General features: G+C 37.5%; 1 protein-coding gene across 1 annotated transcript in view; it reads left to right on the top strand.

The window, feature by feature from the left end:
- The window catches only part of HDAC9 (histone deacetylase 9), a 306,119-nt gene that overhangs the window by 275,417 nt on the left and 16,150 nt on the right, over positions 1 to 14,552 (top strand). The window contains exons 23-24 of the mRNA XM_064506335.1: positions 2,375 to 2,508; positions 13,878 to 13,962. Coding sequence (XP_064362405.1) covers positions 2,375 to 2,508; positions 13,878 to 13,962 — 219 coding nt within the window. The remainder of the gene's footprint in view (positions 1 to 2,374; positions 2,509 to 13,877; positions 13,963 to 14,552) is intronic.

The raw sequence follows: 14,552 nt of genomic DNA, 5'->3' as shown, positions 1-14,552 counted from the left end.
TGACACAGGATCCAAGTTTCTTTGTTAAGAATTTCCATAACTCATTCACTCATGGGCAACGTTGGGTCTGTTGGCTAAAGTAATTTCCTCCCCTTCTAGAAAGTCACCTTTACTTTCTCTGGGTAATTACACTGAAGAAAAGACCCCATCATGTTGGTTTGCTTTGGCAACACTTTATCTTGCTACCAGGATCTCTGTCTGAAAAGATGCTTTCTGTATGGCTCATTGCGTGTTTCCTGACTCAGCCGGGAATGATTATTATAACGTTGATACTAGGAATACCATTAAGAAAGCAAGCAGACAATCTAACATTGTAATCATGTCTATCAGATATATCGTGTATGGTTGTCTATAAGAAGAAAAAGGCATCGAGAGAGTCTTTAAATTTATTGCCACACATGCCCCCAAAATTAAGGTGTGGCTACAACAGCATTTGTGGCCAAATAATATTTTCAAAATGTGCAGGGGAAATACTGTAGAACTTTCCTCTCTTAACAAAACCTGTTTAATGTGAGGGAAAATGGAGTCTTAAAAGTACTGCTGGGCTTCTCACAGACCTGAAGGGTGAGTTGTAGAGTTTGTGGATGTGGGAAGTCTGTGCCTATTCATTCTTCTTCATTTCCTTTAAAATCTATATGTACGACTCACTTTATGCTGCTGGCACTCTTTTCTTGTGGATCTGAAAATCACATGTGTAACATGCAGGCAGAAATAAATCCTGCAGGTAAAAGAAAGTAGAAATTGGCTAAAGATCAAAGGTTATCCTCATTCCACTCCTTCCTTCACTTTTATTATCCTGTCTAAATTTGGTCTTTTGTAGAGAGGTTCATGAGGAAAGCTTGTGCTTAAATGAGAGATTTAAGATTTTATTTGTTTTCAACCCTGTATGTAATTTGAACCACAGTGTAGTTTGCTAGAATCAAAACTGCAGTTCTTAGATAGTACAGAAGATTGCGGAATGGCATAAGGAAATAATATTTACCACACGTGTTCTGTGATCATCTATAGATTAAGTAGCAAGTAGATTTTTTTTTCAGAACAATTAGGAAAAAATGGCATCATTAAGGTCTCTATTCTAAAAACAGTTATGTACGTGCTTGACAAAGTCCTATCAGCTAAATGTATTTGCTTGTTTGGAGGGTCAGGGCTCAAGTTGGTGACTGGGAAAATTTCCCTAGAAAATATGCTTGTAATTTTTAAAATTTTTAATTTCTGGCAACCTTCTTCACTGGAACATGATAAAAAAGTACTGATTTTCCTCTCTTTATAGAGCCTGAGCTTTATTAGGTGTCTTCTAAGTGTTTTTTTTTAAGGCTATGAAATGCACCGGAATGAGTAGTGATGACCAAGAGCAGAGCAACTAGAACAGAACAGATGGATAGAAAAGTTAAGAATAAGATGTGATGGGTATTTAACTTCAGTAGCTTCAAAACTTCACTTATTATTGCTCACTTAAAGAAGTTTAGTCCAAAACAACAGCTGTCCTAGGAAACTACCACAAAATTTAAAATATCTCTTCTCTCCAAATGACCATTTTTTTATACAGTTTGTCTTGTCATTAAAAATAAAATAAATTAATTTTACTTGATCACAGATGTAATCTTTATGGTAGTATTTATGTAGTTGTATATCACCACAGAAAGTGAAGTACCGACATGCTGAATATCTTAGAACATTGTGGGTCAGGACCAAGGGATGCTGGTAGAGTTTTCTGGGAAATTCTGGACAGTTTCAGCCTTTATCAAAACCTTGAATTAGAATTACTGATCCAGTTGTTAGTGCTGCCTCCAAAAATACTTCAGAATGGAGCTGAGATGTAACATTTCCACTGTTTTTCACTCCATGGTTGTATATTAGAATCAAACCCAAATACAGAGAAGGAAGCAATCTCTGCACAAAAACTTCATCATCTAAAATGAAAAAAACACATTTTTAAATTCTAATATATTTTAACTGTAAGTATTATTTGTCATATTGATGATATGATAACTGAGACTTCCGCCAGACTCATGTCAGGTATCTCTAAATAACATGGGTGTTTGCTACACCAATGTGCAAGTAGTAAGAGGATCCAGGGTGACAGTAGTTAATGACAGTAAGCAGAGAGAGAGAAACTCATATTTCAACTAATCTCCAGCTCTTAGGGATTAGCATGAGGGACATTATCTCACATCTGCCTCATACAAACTTCCATATACCTAACTCCAAAGCATCTGGTGTGGGCCACAGTTAGAAACAGGATACTGGACTAAATATATCCCGTGCTCCCTGTGCAATATCCTTGAGTTTTCCTCATTCTCATGTAGCAGATGTGAAACATGCCTATAATATCTGTTCTGCTTTAATTATTTGCACTACTGTATTTGAATACCAGGTTTTGGTCACCTAACCAAGCAATTGCTGAAGCTAGCGGATGGCCGTGTCGTGTTGGCACTGGAGGGAGGACATGACCTTACCGCCATCTGTGATGCATCTGAAGCCTGTATAAACGCCCTTTTAGGAAATGAGGTAAAACATAAATCAAGGAAGGTGGAGAGAATGGTCCAAGTTTGCTGAAACTCCTATCTTTGATTTTCTTGTAATAAACAATAGCAGTAGACTTTTTTTTGTTGGGTATAGAAATCGTGCCCTTTGTACATGTCTTAGAAATAAGCAGACCTCAAATGAGCTGAAAGCCTATTTTGGTTTAGATAAATACATCTAAATAAGATGATTATATGAAACACTTAGTGTTTGCCTAAATTATTCCCAGTTCTGAGTAAGATTTAATACCTTAAAATTGCTTTTGGTGATGTTGTGCTGAATACCAGACTTGACAGCAGTGGTCATCATTGGTGTGCATATCATCTATCAGGATCAGATTTTCAGCCAACTAGCATGGAAAAATGAGCTTTTGCAAGGCACCTGTTAATGTTAGAGACTGAATATAGAAAGGAACATTTTTTCCAGTATTTTGACACTTTCTTCAACTGCCATCTGGAGGAACACATTTCAGAGGCTCTTGAAATTGAAAAACAATAACAAAAATGTGCCCAAGACATCCAAAAAAAATTTTTTTGAGATAAAAATGAAGATTCAGGTTGGTCTATATGTAATTTAAATTGGCTGTCCAGGAGTTATCAAACACTGAATATACTATTAAAAAGCTTTTGAGAATGGATCATCACACCAGGTAAACATGAGTATCTGCTATTTATGTACAAAAACAGAAGGCAAGCATTCATGCTAGTGAAAAATGGTTCTATTGTCCACTGGAATATCTTTTCTCCTATAAGTGTCATGAGAATAATAAACCTGCAGAAGATGCAGACAAAATCACTTATGCAAGGACAAATGTTTTTATCCGTAAACTGCGAGTTTGTCGCAGGTTCCCTGGCCATAATCTGTGGGATCTTGTTATAAAGTGTGGTATTACGTTACCTCCCTCTCCCACAGGGGAAGCGGCAATAGCTAAATAGTATCTCCAATCAAATATATTAATTAGTGCCAAATTGCAAGCTAGTGTCCTAGTTCCCTTCAAGTTCAAGACTTCATGCCTGTGAGACTGATCTGACATATTGTATCTTGCAATGGAAATTGCCTGTAACCTATCAAGGATTTTCTAAATGCCCTTGTTAATTTCTTTTTCATCTTTATGACCCATCATGAAAAAGATTTTTTATGCTTATTTTTTCATTATACATACAATGAATAGAATAACAGCTTTCTATATTTTTTTTCTTTAGGGAACTCTTAAGGTTCTCAAATCTCAAGAGTTCTCAAGGTTCTCAAACTTAGCTGGAAAGAATCAAAGCAACAAGGATTTGGTAGAAACATCCTTTCCTCAAACCTCCTCTCAGTAGTGGACATGGATAGATGTCACCATCTGTCAGAAATGTTTCCCCCTTTAGCTGCTGAGTTTTTAAGCTCCCTCCTCTAGTGAATCTTAGTTTCACTGATTCTTTAATTGCCACAGAAATTTCTAAGAAGGACTAGACCAGAGTCTTTAACGTTCGAAATGAACAGGCACCTTTCCTTCCCTACTTTAAATTTTTCCCCTAACTTTAAGCCACAAAATTTGTATATTCTTTAAATATCATTAAAAGGGGGGGGGAGGGGGAAGCCCATAGATACTCTATTTTTTTTCTTTTTCTGATTAAGGAAATCTTGATCTTGGACTGCATGTCAGCCCAGGTGCACATTTACAACAGGCTATATAACGTGGCTATGCAGGTTATGCTCACTCTTGAGAACTAGCTGCGATGTTGATAAGCTATAGGGAACCTGGTTTAGGGAAAGGAACAACTGAGTCTCTTGAAGAGCAGATATTGGTGTTAAGAAACTTAGATGGCAAGTAAGCAATGCCAAATAGCTCCTTATATTTTCTTTTTGGAAGCAGGTAGGGTGACCTAAAAATTAACAAAAGTCTAATGTGGAGAGAAAGGCAAAGAAAATGATACAGAAGTGAAGACCGCTAGACCTGTTCAGAAGATCTTTCATACTCTACAGAAGAATAGAAACATTCACAAAAAATTAAGTTTACTCTGTTTTATCTGCTGTCACCTTTGACAAGTCCCATAAGGAGTATATGCTGGCACGCACTTTTGAAATGGCTGCTCAACTCAGTGTTGGACTTTTTATTTAGGTGCTGAAAAATGAATTAAGAAACCTAGCTTGAGGCATTTGAAAATCTTAGTGAATGCATCTTATTGCTCTATTGATCCGCTTCTGTTCCTGGGCGCTATTATTCACACTCGCTATCATGATCTTTCTTGTCAGGATTCAGTAAGTTTCTTGAGGCATTCATAGCCCTTCTAAACCCATTCTCACTGGGTAACTAATGCTAATGATGCAGTGTGTCTTCCTCTGTGTAGGTGCCTGGCTCCCTTTATCCAGTTATGGCCATTTGGTGGTGCCACCCATTTATGGAAAAGGCTTGTTGTGTTTTAACACTATACCACACCTGACCACCACTTTTCCTGTCACTGACTATCTATTATCTCAGAAAAAATACCTACTGTGAAAAACAGGAACAAGATACATATACTAGAATTGAGACTTTCTTCCATTTCCTAGTAGAGTAACTACAGCCTAGGAAATTGTATTAGTTTTGAATCTACTTGCTTGCAAAATATAGCAAAGCAAATTCCAGGAGAGACTTAATAACTGAGAATGAAGACAAAAGTAAGCACACAGCCATTTATAAATCCCTGGAAAAAGGACATGATCATTAATAACTCGAAACTTCTCGTTCAGGAAGCATTATTCTCACGGGCTCTTACAGCTTTGTCTTCAGGGACATGCATTCAGTGTGCTGGTGCAGAGGAATTTCAAAGAGAAAATATGCACTCTGGCTGCTAAGAAGAGAAAAAGACTCCAGAGAGGATGCCATTAACAACTTCAGCATGAGAAACTGATGTTTGCTTAAGAAAATAAGTAAAGGTGCTGCTGAGGAGCAGACACTAATGAAGAAGTCTGATACCTAGTTAGCAGTTAGAAATCCACACGTCTGTTGACATGCATGGATTTATGGCAATGTACACCACATGGCCCATAGTACATACATTGCTTGTTTTCACCATAATATTCATGAACTTGCACAGCAAACTCCAAGTGTATTCCTGCCAAGGAGAGAAGAAAATGGGTTCCTTCAAACCACCAGTTATTATAATTTGAGGATGCAGTCTTCCTTGAATACAATTCTTTACAGATGATTAATAGGATAATTATAACTTATTATCTGCCTTTCACTTTTACAATTACTGGTATCTAGTGCAAGTTTAGTTTCAAAGCATGGAGAAGATGAACTTGAGCTTCTAAACACTACGCATGTAATTGAACTCAAATTAGAGAGGTTGGGAAAGGCCTTTGTGAGGTACTCTGCAGTTTGTCAGATGTATTTATTCATGTGCTGAAGATTAGAATTCATAAACATTTTGCAGGGTTTTTTGAAAACTTTTTCTTTTTTTATTGTTGTTCTTGGCCAACTCCCATCAATACAGCAATTCACTGCTTCAAAGGTCTTGTTATCAGAATATCATAGAACACAAAACTAGCAGCAACCTCCATCTTTCATGGGGAGCTGATCTGATATGGAGAGGTAACATCAGACTTACAAACAAGAAATGCTTGCTTTACTTCATTTGTCTCTGAATACCAAGATGAAGAACAAGTTGACACTCAAAATAGATGTATTTTGCTTTTGACTACATGTACCCTGTAGAAAAGTGATCTGTTTATCAATCAGGATAACTTTTTACTCTTCTCTTAATAAATGCAAGTGGACCCACTAGGAAAAGAATAAACTATCAAATTTATCTTCTTTAAATAATTTGAGCATGGCACAGGAAATTCCTGCATGCAGTTGTTGATTTCGAAGACTAACAAATAAAAACATTAAAAGGGTCTCTTATTCTTGAAAGAGCTCAGAATTTAAATGAGCTATCAGCCCAATCAGTGTCTAGTAAATACTTTTGAACTTCTCTACAGAAGTACTTTTGAACAGTAATTTGGAAATTGTGCATAAATACAAGTGGGATTATAATAATTGCTGTTTTTCTCTGAGGTACCTATTTTGGTAATTGACCCAATACTATTCTCTGAACAGTGATGCCTAGTGCCTTTTTAGATACCCTGCTCATATCCAGGATATCTGCACAGGACTGGTAGATATAACATAGAACTCAGAGAGCTCACACTTCTTGAGTGGCACCTGGAGGTCAGGCAGGACATTCTATATTATCTGAAATGGCTCCGTGTGGTTATGTTTGGTTAACTGAATCCTTTCATAAATGAAAAAAAAAAGGGTTTATTACAGAGGTAAAGGTAAGGATAAATTTTATAATGATAATATTATTAATCAGAAAGTTTACATTAAAAATATAAAAATTAAAAAATTAGAGATCTCAGTTTCTGTCATCCATACTTCTATGCACAAGCAGGAAATCTCCATGTAGCTTTGAGAAAAAACTCTTTGACCATTTGTAGAGCTAATTAGGAGCACCCTAGGTTATCTCCTTGGAAGGAAATCTTCCCAAGAGGTGAGAAGAGATTAAGCAGCTGGATTCCTTGAAATCCAAAATGAAAACATGGAAATCCTTCTGGCAGTTAAAAAGGAAGGATGGGCATAAGTTGCTTTAAAATATCCCTATGCATTTTCTCGGCATGATTTTAGAACCTGTCAATTGAATGGGCACCTGTCAAAACAAAGGAAATGCTTGTTTCAGATAATTAAAAAAGAGACTTTACTTCTAAACCTTGGCATTTTTGAGATGATAATGTAATTCTGTGCTCAAAATTTCAGTTCTGTCAATCATTGTTACGATCTTTAAATGATTTTATTTTTTCCTGTCATGGATCATCTGTATAATTTGAAATACATCTTTTTAAAACATACATGTATATATATTGCTTCATTTAAAAAATAATTAAATGTTAAGATGTTATTAAATGCTATCCCAAGAAGTAAATTTCTCCTCCATGCTTCCAGGGTATGAAAATAGGGCTGAATATTCCATCAAATTCTTTGTTGGGGAGAATAGAAATTCCATGCTACTGTGTCCATCCTAGAGTCTTTCAGTGCCAAATAGACTTCCTTTATCCCATTCAGGGCCATGTTGTAATGACGTAGGTCCTGGTTTCTTTCCTCCACTTTCTTTCTGAAGAGGTACTATTTGTATCTAAAAAGTCCTCAGGGTCAAGCTTTCTTTGAGTTCAGTATCCTAAATCTAGCAGCTCATTTCCAATGTAACAGCATTGATTTGGATGTTCTTGTGCATCCAGGGAGAATGAGGAAGGATTCCTTCGAGTACAAAATCTTTTGACTTGAAAACTGGGATTTAGTTCTTCCTTCATTTCACTTCTTTTGGAGCAGCCAGGCAGTATATTTCCATGGGACACAGAAATCTGTCTAACATCATGGTGCCTCTGACCTGTCTACAGGTTTGCTGTGGTCTATAACAAGTGATAATTAATCTCAGATGCTCTCCATTGCACAGAGGAAAAAACAAAGTTCAGTCCAGAGCATGTTCTGCCTAGCAGGATCCCTGAAATGAAGGACGAGTGTCTGCTCTCATTGACTGTGGTGGCCATGGCTGAATTTGGTGCTAAGTGCAAAAACATTTTTAAATGACTAAATTTAACTTCTTCTGGTGTATACCCTTCTGTCTTCAATTTCAGTCTGAAACAGAATTTGACAAAACATTGTGACTGGTTGGATCCCAAGCATGCTTAAAAACTTATACTGGGCAGTTTTCTTGCAGTGTGTGAAGTATGTGCTTCTTTCTTGCAATCAGTTGAGCTGGAATTTAGGAGGGGATGGCAATTTAAGAGGAAAGCTTGTACTCTGCAGCTTTCCTTCGGATGATGAAAAGTTGACATTTTCCCCTTTGTGGAATTCAGTGTGAATCTGGAGCTGCTTGCCAGCTAGGCAGTGAGTCTGCCAAGATGGCCTGGACTGCGTTAAAATGCGGTGATTTGCCAGAACAGGTAAGCATTTCTCTTTCCAAAATGGAAATATTCATGTAAGTGAATATGGCCTGAGATCAATTTCAAATTGCATGTTAAGCTTGGTCACAATCTCACATCCTCCTTCTTAATCTGATTCCTACAATTTAGCAAATAATTAATGCTGAATTAAAGTCATCTGTCAAGTGCTGCTTGCATAAACATAGAAAATGGGCCCAGAAATAGAAAATTAGATAGGGGGAAAAAAATGGAGCAATACAAAATATGTACCAGAGGTCAGCATGGTAACATCAAAGTCACCGAAATGGGCAGTGCTAGTCAGGAAGCAGTATGGCCAAGGAAACAGAAAATATTTGGATTCCAAAGCTACATATTTCCAAGGCAAGGCACCTACTGTTTTTCAGAGAGTGGTAGGTGCTAATGATCTTTGTGCCTTGGAAATATTGCCTAGCGAAAACTAAGTCATTTATGTACCACATTATAACAGTGGATCACAAAAAACCTGTGTAAAGCGTTTACATATAATTGAAACAATGCAGAAACTTAAAGAAGTTCTCTAATATAACAACACAGAGGACCTTGGGGATCTTTGAGCTTAGTCCTCCATGATCATAGGCAATGCTCAGAACAAAAAAGACAGATCTTTGTGTTGATATACATCTGGCTCAGCATATCTCAGTAAAAGGACTTTATAAAATTTCTCTCTGAAGCCTAGGCATCCTTGAGGAACATGGCCTACCCTCTCTCCTTCATCTGTTTCTGTCAGAATTCTCCATGGTCCTTACTTTATGCTTGCAATTGCCTGACTTGTCAATTATCTCTAACTGTACCCTTCAACAGTCTTCGCTGAAGCTAATTTCTGTGCTTTAAAACATGACAGGGCTAAGGACAGTGCAGATATTGCTAGAGCTGATTTTCCAGCTTGGTATAGGTTGCTAGAGCTTTAGATCCTCTCTGCACTGCCTTGGATCATTTCAGTGGACCTTCTGGGCATTTGAAAATTCCATCCTTAATTCCTACTTCAAACATTTGTTGATGTGGCTTTGGCAGCATTTGGATGTTCAAGTGATTGGTGCCCATTTACATTGTTTTTCCTATTTTGAAAATGATTAGTGGACATAATTTCTACTTTCATCTGCTACTTCGGGCACAAAAGTCCAATTCAGCAGTATAAAAGCATTGAAAAAGGGACCCTCTGTACCTGGTCCAAACTGTCTCTCCAGCGGTTTGATTATTTCTGCACTGACTTGAGCTGTTCTTCTCTGAAAGGTTTCTTTCCTGACAATATATTTCCAGTGTTCTTTTCAGCTTCCATTCTGTTTTACTCTAGGTTTAATAGACTTCATGATCTGAATGCCAGTAAGTGTAGGAGAGAAGGTGATAGTGCCATATATGGCAGGTGTAGAGTATTTTCTTTTGTTCACTGTTGAGTCCAACGGCTCATATTTTCCAGGGACACCCCTACGGCTATATAGTTGTATCCAAACAGTGGATAACTGCCAACAGAAATCATTCTCTCTGATACAGACAGTCCAAAATGTATAGACATAGCTGCAATAAGCCATTGGCTTTATTTTTACAGAGTATTTGTAAGAGTACTGCACCTGGGTTGAACAGGGTATTCAATGAAATGAACTTACTTCTAGAGCCTGATAAGTTTTCCCTGACATGGAACAGGGTCCAAGGTCCTGCCTGACTACCACCAGGGATGAGGTGGCAGAATATGTCTGGAGCAGAAGCTGAATTTGGAAACTTATGTGGAACTGTTGTGAAAAAGGAGTTCAGGAAATAATCAAATATTATTATACACACATCATCTACAGATCTGCTAGTAGAGCTGTCCAGCTTTGAAATAATATTTTTTAGGCATTTGACCCTTTTTATTCTTTACTTTAGTGATTCATTGATTATCCTGATTTCTGAAAATACTTCTGCCATTTCTAACTATTCAGCTGATACACTGAGATATTCAAATTTAGCCTCTGTGTCAAACAATTTATTTCTGCACTATTGAATAAAGATGTATCATTGATACATTAGGAAAAATGAAGGCAACTTTTGGCTCCTGTAATTCATCTCTGAAAAAGAGGCAACAAAAGATCCTTCTTTTAACAGGAAATCTGCTCTAGCTATTTCTATACCACTTGACCCCAGCCTGCTATTTAGTACAAGTGGCTTGCAGAGGACAGGGAAGGTACTGAAACAGAAAAGCAAGATCTCAAGTCTGGCATTGACTCTGGCAATTCCATACCTTGTACAATTATTCCTCCTGTTAAAGTCTGGAGCTATTCTGTCCTACTTCAGGGGAGTGAATTGGTCCTCAAAGTCTTAAGAATTAGGAAACTGTCAAAACAGAACCTTAAGGTACTATTTACTTCCTCTTCTGTGTTCCTGCACCAAGTATGACCCAACAGGGCTTCAGGATTTTGCCCTCTTCCTGGCCAATTTATAGATTACGTTAAGCAGAAAATAATGAAAGATAAAAGCAAGTGGTATTTATCTGCACAACTGAAGGTATGAATTACTAAGCAAATAATCTATGTTCTAAAATATGTGAAGCTTGACCTGTTGGTGGGCATTTTTGTAAATATGCAGTTTCCCCCCAGATATCTGCAAGTAATCAAGCAGAGTAACCTATGAAGATTGTGAAATTAAGCTGATTTAAAAATTCTAAATGTATTTGATTTTCATTGTAATTACTCTCTCAGTTTTAATCTCTGATACATACTATATAGCAACAATCTTCCTTTGCAGCCTGTTTTCCTCAGTAACTGAGTAAAGTTGGGACCAATCAGGTCCTACCAGCACTACCTCTGGCACACTTGTTCACTGCACATAATGGAGTGATTTATACTGTTTGAAAACAAAACATAGTGCTATTGTTTGTAGCCACAAGAAAATCTTCCAGCTGCAATCCCATACAGGAGTCTAAGGAAATAATCACATGGCCTGCATTAGGCAGAGCATCTCCAGCAGGTCGAGGGAGATGATCCTCCCCCACCTCTCAGCCCCAATGAGGCCACACCTGGAGTGCTGTGTCCAGTACTGGAGAGTCCAGTACAAGAGAGGTATGGAGCTACTGGAGCGAGTCCAACAAGAGGCTACTAAGATGATTAAGGGACTGGAGCATCTCCAATATGAGAAGAGGCTGAGAGAGCTGGGATTGTTCAGCCTGGAGAAAAGAAGACTGAGGGGAGATCTTATCAGTGTGTATAAACAGCTGAAGGGAGAATGTAAAGAGGATGGTGCCAGATTTTTTTCAGCAGTGCCCAATGACAGGACAAGAGGCAACGGGCACAAACTGAAACACAAGAAATTCCATCTGAACATAAAGAAAAACTTTTTTTATTGTGAGGGTGACTGAGCGCTGGAACAGGTTGCCTAGAGACATTGTGGAGTCTCCATCTTTGGAGATATTCGAAAGCCATCTATATAGGGTCCTGAGCAACATGCTGTGACCCTGGTTGAGCAGGGGTGTTGGACTAGATGATAAACTCAACCATTCTGTGATTCTGTGATGGCAACCAAAGTTTTCACTTCACAGGAGAAGCTTCTCAGGTGGGCTTCACTTGACCCAGTCTGGAGTAGGCCGATGCGTGCTTAAGTCAGGAATTTTGTCTGCAGTATAGAAGCCTTCTATCAAAGATGGTCCGACTGGCTTTAGGAAAGAAAGATTGGTTTTGATATTAGTCTTCCATGGCTACCTTGACACAGCTCCTACTCCTGGCTCTGGAGAAAGCATGTCTCCATGCCCAGCTTTAGCATCCTATGTGGAGAAGAGGAAAAGCTCGCTGGTCTCTAAGCACAGTTAGAGGAGAATTACATTATTACAGTACAGGAAGCTATTTAGCTATTAGGGTGAATGATGTCCACAAAAATGTTTTACCCTTTTTCTAGGAGAAAAAGTTTCCAGACTGGATAGAAGTGTTTTGTGGGTCACATTCAACCCACACACCCCCAGCTGGATCATACCATCCTGTATGATACACTCGGTCTCAGGAGGTCAAGACTAGGCCTAATCCAATGATTGATACTGAACAGATTGAGTAATTTACCTTATTTTTTCCTCCCTATCCCCCAATATCTATAATCCTTTTGACATCCCATCTAATATGTTCTGGTGTTTTCAATAAATATGTTTGAATTATTTTCTTTTTCATAAATATTCAAAGAGCTGTTTGCATAGTTATTTCTGGACTTGTATTGAATTTATGTACAAATGTTTCTGGGGAGCATACATAGGAAATTACAGGTCTACTATTTTCTATGAATTGTGTATGTCAATTTGAAATTCATTTGTCTTGAGAATTAGAGACTTTTTTTTTGCCTCTAGTGTGTTTGGAAGGTGGACAAAAAAGCACAAGTAGATGAATTTCAAAATATAGATTATTTTGCTCAGTTGTAGTCCTCATGAATTGCCAGGATACAGTCATGTCTGATGGTCAGTACAATTATAAGTTTATATTTCCTGAACGCCAGTACCCAAATTAGGACCAATTCATGTCCAATGATCAGAACAAAAATACTAATATGTCCCCATTTCCTGAAGTACCACTGCAAGATAGAAAAAATACTGTTATTCCCAGATTATAGATGAGGATTTGAAACAAAGAGGGAGATATTTATATGGCAAATTAGGTGTTAAAAAATGTGCATATATGTCAAGTGTCCAGGGATCAGATTTCTTAAGATATTTAGGTACCTAATCTTCCTTCATGAGGAGTGGGAAAGGGAGGCTCGTATTAACCACAGGGCAGAAATTACTCTGTGCAGTAACTCTGCACTCAGTCTTCCATTACTTTGTTGTGATGCAGCCCTACCCAAAGAATATAGAAGTACATTTGGCTAATAAAAATGCAGTTGACTAAAAAAATCTTACTTAGAGAACTCTTACTGTGGATCTACATAAGCAGTTTTTTATCTACTACTTTATTTGAAAATAATGCAAAGCTACTACCAGCAGCTGTTTTTTATGGTTTTCCTCTGTAAATCTTAAAATGTGTAAGATGGTTAGGAGTAATAAAACTGGAGAAAAAAAAGATAATAGAGTGCGCACTTTGGTTCCAATGTGGCTTCAGCAAGGTTTTATTTGGAGTGCCCAGCTGCGTATACAGACACAGTGGAATTTGGTTTGTGAGGAACCTACAAAAATTACACAAATAACTAGCATTTTTTAAATGAATAATACACAGACATGCACCTGCTTCAGAGACTCCATAGATTAGTCTTGCAGCCAATAGAAAAGCCCCTTGGAATTCAATTACATGGCTGAAAAACAGAAAACAAAATCATGGCTATACTTTTCGAACTGATACCAGCAAAATGTTAACCAGTTCTTGGGCTAAGCTTTTCCTGAGGATTAGATTGTTTCAGATTGCTTTACTTCCCTGTGGCTTATTTAAAATTTATATTATTCTATTCTATTCTTGCAGCTGGAGCCTCTCCCAGAAGATATCGTGCACCAAATCCCCAATACGAATGCAATAGCTTCTTTAAAAAAGACCACTGAAATTCAAAGTATGTTTCTGAATTTGTGTTCTAGGTTTTGTTTTGTTTTGTTTTGTTTTTAATATCATTAAAGTTGTAGACATTAAACTATTGTTTCAGGGAAAGGTATGGGCAAGTGTGTTATATGTAAACCCACATGCTATGTTGAGTATATGTGTGTTTTTGCTTTTGTTTCTTTGGTATCTCTTTTTTTCCTGCTAGATATTTATCACTGAAGAACTAAGTCTTTGAAATTATTTAGTGCTTTCTGTTTCCTGAATATTCCCTAATCTTTCCATTCCAGAGCAGCTTGAGCAAAATAAATGTTTATCAGTGAGGGACAGAAACAGACAGGTAAATTAGAGATGTAACAAATAGTTTCTGTAGATTCTGCTTGTGTAGTCCTTTACAAGTTACTCACTTCAAGATATATAGGAGTTTGAGATAAAATCAAAAAGCTTAAAATGAACCTTGGTCCATGGAAAAACACTAACAGATATGTTGTGAATTTATTCTATTTCTGGTGCAAAGAGTCCTTGACTACTTCACTTTTGTATCCTGGCCCCAATCCTTTTCTAAACAAATGCTTTAGGGCAATTGGCCTGACCTCAATTAAAATT

This window comes from Dromaius novaehollandiae, chromosome 2 (assembly GCF_036370855.1).
Source record: "Dromaius novaehollandiae isolate bDroNov1 chromosome 2, bDroNov1.hap1, whole genome shotgun sequence".
Taxonomy (NCBI): domain Eukaryota; kingdom Metazoa; phylum Chordata; class Aves; order Casuariiformes; family Dromaiidae; genus Dromaius; species Dromaius novaehollandiae.
The sequence above is the reverse complement of the archived record's forward strand: the minus strand, read 5'-3'. Positions and strand labels throughout refer to the sequence as shown.